Below are 4,556 nucleotides of genomic sequence, written 5' to 3'. Positions count from 1 at the left end.
AATAAATTATTATCATTTTCTTACAAAATGTTACAGTGTAATATGATTTTAATTTTACTATTTATTTGGTGTTTAGGGACAATGTGCTCACAGACTTCAACTTATACACCCACACTGGAGGATTGACACATTATCCCTGAATTCAGAAGATGCTTTGCACAATGATGCTGCTAACATGTTTCTTAAGTTGCTTAACATTTAGTATAACTTAAAACTGTAAAAATCTTGAAATGAAAGCAATGCTCTCAAACAACTATAAAAGTGCAAGAATCTTGAAATGAAACTTGTTATTAAAAACTCGCTTGGATGAATATGAGTTGCTGGTTTGAAATATTAAAATTTGTAACATTAACTACACTTTCTTGCTGATCTTTGTAAGTGAAGATAAGATTTCGTTCATGTCTGGTCGATCATCTGGATTTGTTCGAGTGCAGCATAAAGCCAACTGAAGAATCTGTTCTACGACACCGTGTTTTGTGTCGAAATCAGAAGCCAAATCAGGATCTACAACTTCAATCAGCTCATTTGTTCCTTTTGAAAGTGCTTGTTCTATCAGCTGTGGTAAAGTGATTTGGATTCCGTCGTCTTCGGTGAGTTCAGTTGGTCTTTTTCTAGTGATAAACTCCATAATTATCACTCCAAAGCTAAATACATCCACTTTTGTTGTCACTTTTCTCATATATGCAAACTCTGGTACAAAACAAAAATGCATTAGTGTGACCATTTAGATCAAATGTTATCTAAACATCAAAATTGATATGTATCCAGTTAGAAATTCATTAACCCTAATATTAAAGAATAAAACAAAGGGTTGGTGATGCATTACCTGGTGCTAGATAACCAATGGTGCCTTGAAATGCTGATGCAGAAGAAACACTGCTTCCATCCTGTTGATGAACTCCCAGAATCCGAGCCGTCCCAAAGTCGCTAACGTGAGCATCCCATTTTTCATCCAATAGAATGTTAGAAGGCTTTAAATCACAGTGAACTATGGGGAAATCATATCCCGAATGTAAATAAACCAGTCCTCTAGAAACTGAAACCAAAACATCAACTCTCTCAGAAAGATCCCATCTTGATCTATCAATCATAGAATCATGTATAACCTTATCCAGATTACCATTTTCCATGTATTCAAGTACCAAAGCCCTTAATTTCCCACTCTCCCATGCATAACCAACCACTTTTACTAGATTTCTATGCCTCAATCTTGCTAAGGTGTTCATTTCTTTATTGAAGCTCTTATCTGATTCTGCTGAAAACTCAGTGAAATTCAAAATTTTCACCGCTATCATCCTTCCATCTGCAAGTGTACCTTTGTACACAGTGCTTAAACTGCTGGTGCCCAGAATGTTATCTTCACTGAATCCATCGGTAGCATTATCAAGTGCTTCTTTGTCAAATCTTTTGAGAGTGACCCCTCGGGTGTATTTTGGTTCTGGATCCTCAGATTGTTTAACCTTCGGTTTCCGAACATGACGATAACACAATATTCCCAAAAATAGTACAAGAAGCAACGCTAGAGATCCGAGTATTGCAAGAATCAATACGGCTTTTCTGGATATTTGATGTGAGTGATTTGATTGAGTTGAGAATGTGCATGACTTGGTATCATTGGTGACACACAAAGAGGGATTTCCAAGTAATCCGATTGCACTGGAGTTTTTGAAAATTCCAGTGTCAGGAACGCGTCCTTCGAGGTGATTGAACGAGAGATTGAGGTGTTTTAATGCCAAATTGTTGCCGACATTTTCCGGAATCGTGCCATTGAATTTGTTTTGTGAAAGATCAACCGAAGTAAGAGTTGTCAAATTTGCCATGCTTTCTGGGATCTTTCCTTCCAGCTGATTTCTTGAGAAATTTATGTTGGAAAGAAGGTTAAGAGTAGGGAATATTTCATCAGGGACGCTACCAGAAAGCTGGTTTCCTGACAAATCAAGACTCTGCAGGTTTCTGCAGTTCTGAAATGTTACAGGAATACCTCCTGTCAGATTATTGTTTGAGAGATCAACGGCTTGCACCATCTCCATCTTCCCAAACTCATTTGGGATAGTTCCTGTAAGAAAGTTGTTAGAGAAATTGAGATATATCTGCATATTCTTCATACTTGATATCACTGGCCCTGAAATTGATCCAGTGAAAAAGTTGTGTGACAGGTCTATCAAAACCAACCGGTTAAGTTTTGTTATACTGTCCCCGATCGACCCATTAAACCTGTTTCCGCCGAGATTCAACCGAGAAAGCATCTCGAGCCTTGAAACAGAATTCAGAATTGGACCCTCAAATTTGTTGTTCATCAAGTAGAGTTCAGTGAGCTGTTTAAGCTCAAAGATTTTATCAGGAATCCGACCTTCAAGATTGTTATCACCAATCGAAAGGCGTTGAAGGGAAGAAATATTTGAGATTTCTACAGGGATGGTGCCTGAAAATTGGTTTTGCCCAAGATCTAGCAACAACAAACTAGTTAAGTTTCCAATTTCATGTGGGATTGGCCCGAACAAAGAATTTTTCTGCATTTGCAGCCTTTGGAGATTATTAAGGGACCCTATGCTTGAAGGAATGGGTCCTGTGAAAAAGTTTGAGCTCAAAGTCAAGGTATTCAAATTGACTAACTTGGTTATTGATGCAGGAATTTCACCAGTAAGCTTGTTCTCATGAAGGGTCAATCTCTTCAGAGATTCTAGTGAAGAAATCTGTGAAGAAACATTCCCGGTTAGATCATTCTTTGACAGTTGCAAATCAATTAATGATTTCAACTGAAACAACGTTCTTGGGATTATGGAATTCAGTGAATTATTGTACAACCGCAAGAATTGTAATTCTTGAAGATTTCCGATCTCACCAGGAATGCTTCCAGTGAGCTTGTTGCTGTATAGATTCAGAAGAGTGAGATTTTTGCAACGACCAATTTCGGTTGGTATTTGTCCCGAAAGAGAATTTTCATACAGCTGAAGAGTTTGTAATCTTGACAAATTACCAATCTCTGTAGGAATGATACCGGAAAGCTGGTTTTGGCTAATATCGAGAGTTTGGAGCTCTGTCAAATGACCAATCGAAGTCGGAAGCTCTCCAGAGAGAGAGTTATCAAACAAAAGAAGTTGTTGTAAACTTGACAGGTTTCCAATCTCTGTAGGAATGATACCAGATATATGGTTTTGGTACAAGGCAAGCACTTGTAACTGTTTCAGTTTACCAACCGAGGTAGGAATTGAACCTTCTAAAAGGTTATTAAAAGCTATAAGAAACTGAAGACTGACCAAATCACCAATTGTATCTGGAATTGTACCGTTAAGCTTGTTGGAATCTAAACTAATCGCTTGTAACTCTTTTAGTTGACCAACAGATGTAGGAATCGATCCTTCTAAAAGATTTTTAAAAGCTCCAAGAAGTTGAAGATTGACCAAATCACCAATTCTATCTGGGATTGTACCGTTAAGCTTGTTGGAATCGAGATGAAGTTCTTGCAAAGAAGTGCAATCACACAAACTCTCTGGAATAATTCCTGTGATGGAATTGTTTCCCAAGTCTAGCATCTGCAGATTCCGGAGTTTCCCGAGTTCTGATGGAATCGGGCCAGAGAGGGAATTGGTATAGAGAACAAGAGTGGAAAGTTGTGTGCAGTATCCCAACTGGAATGGAATGTTACCAGTGAATGAGTTATAAGATAAATCAAGAAGCTGGAGGCTGGAAAGGTTTCCAAGAAAAGGCGAGATTTGGCCTTTAAGGTATGTTTGTTGAACCGAAATAGAAACGACACGTTTGGTGATATTATGGCATTGGATTCCAGTCCAGTTGCAATGGTGGTTGGAATCGGCATTCCAATCCAGGAGTGCACCAGTTGGATCATCAGTGATTGAACTTTTGAAGTGTTTTAAAGCTTCTGCTTCATCTTGCAAGGTGGAACCTGCAGATAGAACACCAAGTACCAGAAAAGGTAAAAGTATTAGGCTTTTGAGAGCCATTGTTAACTTTGAAGTGGTGATGATTGTATGAGCAAGCAGCTGTCTTTATATTGTAGAATTCATAGGTCAACTGGAATAATTTTTTTGTCAAACCTTAACGTGTGAAATCAAAATCTAAAACGCGCTGAAACTTTCTACATTCCATGCTTATCCTAAATTGTACCCATACTCCAACCACTGTCTGGCAATCATTTTAATTATGAAAATATATAGGAAAGATGATAATGGTTTGCAAGTGTTAAAATATTTACAAAAATAGAGAGCATATTTGATTAAAATATTTACTTATTTCATGCATTTGCTGGTTTCTACTTTTATTCAATATTCATACGTGTATGAGTAAATTTCCATTTTAGTCCCTAAGGGTTTGACCAAAATTGCCACTTTAGTCTAAATAGTTTTTTTCTTGTTATTTTAGTCTAAATAGTTTTTTTCTTGTCATTTTAGTCCAAATAGTTTTGTTTTCTGCTATATTAGTCTCTGACTTTTGTTATTTATTGCCATTTTGATCCAACCCACTAACTTCATTCAAAAAAATTAGTTAACTTAGGTGAATTTCGTCAAACCACATTTTTCTTTCTTTTTTTGCAGGTG

At 37.1% G+C, this 4,556-nt stretch overlaps 1 protein-coding gene across 2 annotated transcripts; it reads right to left on the bottom strand.

The window, feature by feature from the left end:
- Positions 1-262: 262 nt before the first annotated feature.
- Positions 263-4,113, bottom strand: LOC110885430 (LRR receptor-like serine/threonine-protein kinase FLS2). 2 transcript variants are annotated; one of them, XM_022133122.2, is made up of 3 exons: positions 1,121-4,113; positions 827-1,036; positions 263-690 (listed from the first exon to the last, which is right to left on the bottom strand). In XM_022133122.2, the coding sequence occupies exons 1-3, from the start codon at positions 3,960-3,962 to the stop codon at positions 353-355; spliced, it is 3,390 nt and encodes a 1,129-aa protein (XP_021988814.1). In that variant the 5' UTR covers positions 3,963-4,113; the 3' UTR covers positions 263-352. The 2 variants fall into 2 exon arrangements, with proteins under 2 accessions (XP_021988814.1, XP_021988813.1); XM_022133121.2 differs by having other exon boundaries at positions 827-4,112.
- Between the last annotated feature and the right edge of the window lie 443 nt (positions 4,114-4,556).

The sequence above is a fragment of the Helianthus annuus genome, chromosome 4 (genome assembly GCF_002127325.2).
Source record: "Helianthus annuus cultivar XRQ/B chromosome 4, HanXRQr2.0-SUNRISE, whole genome shotgun sequence".
NCBI lineage: Eukaryota > Viridiplantae > Streptophyta > Magnoliopsida > Asterales > Asteraceae > Helianthus > Helianthus annuus.
This window is presented reverse-complemented; position numbering and strand designations above follow the sequence as displayed.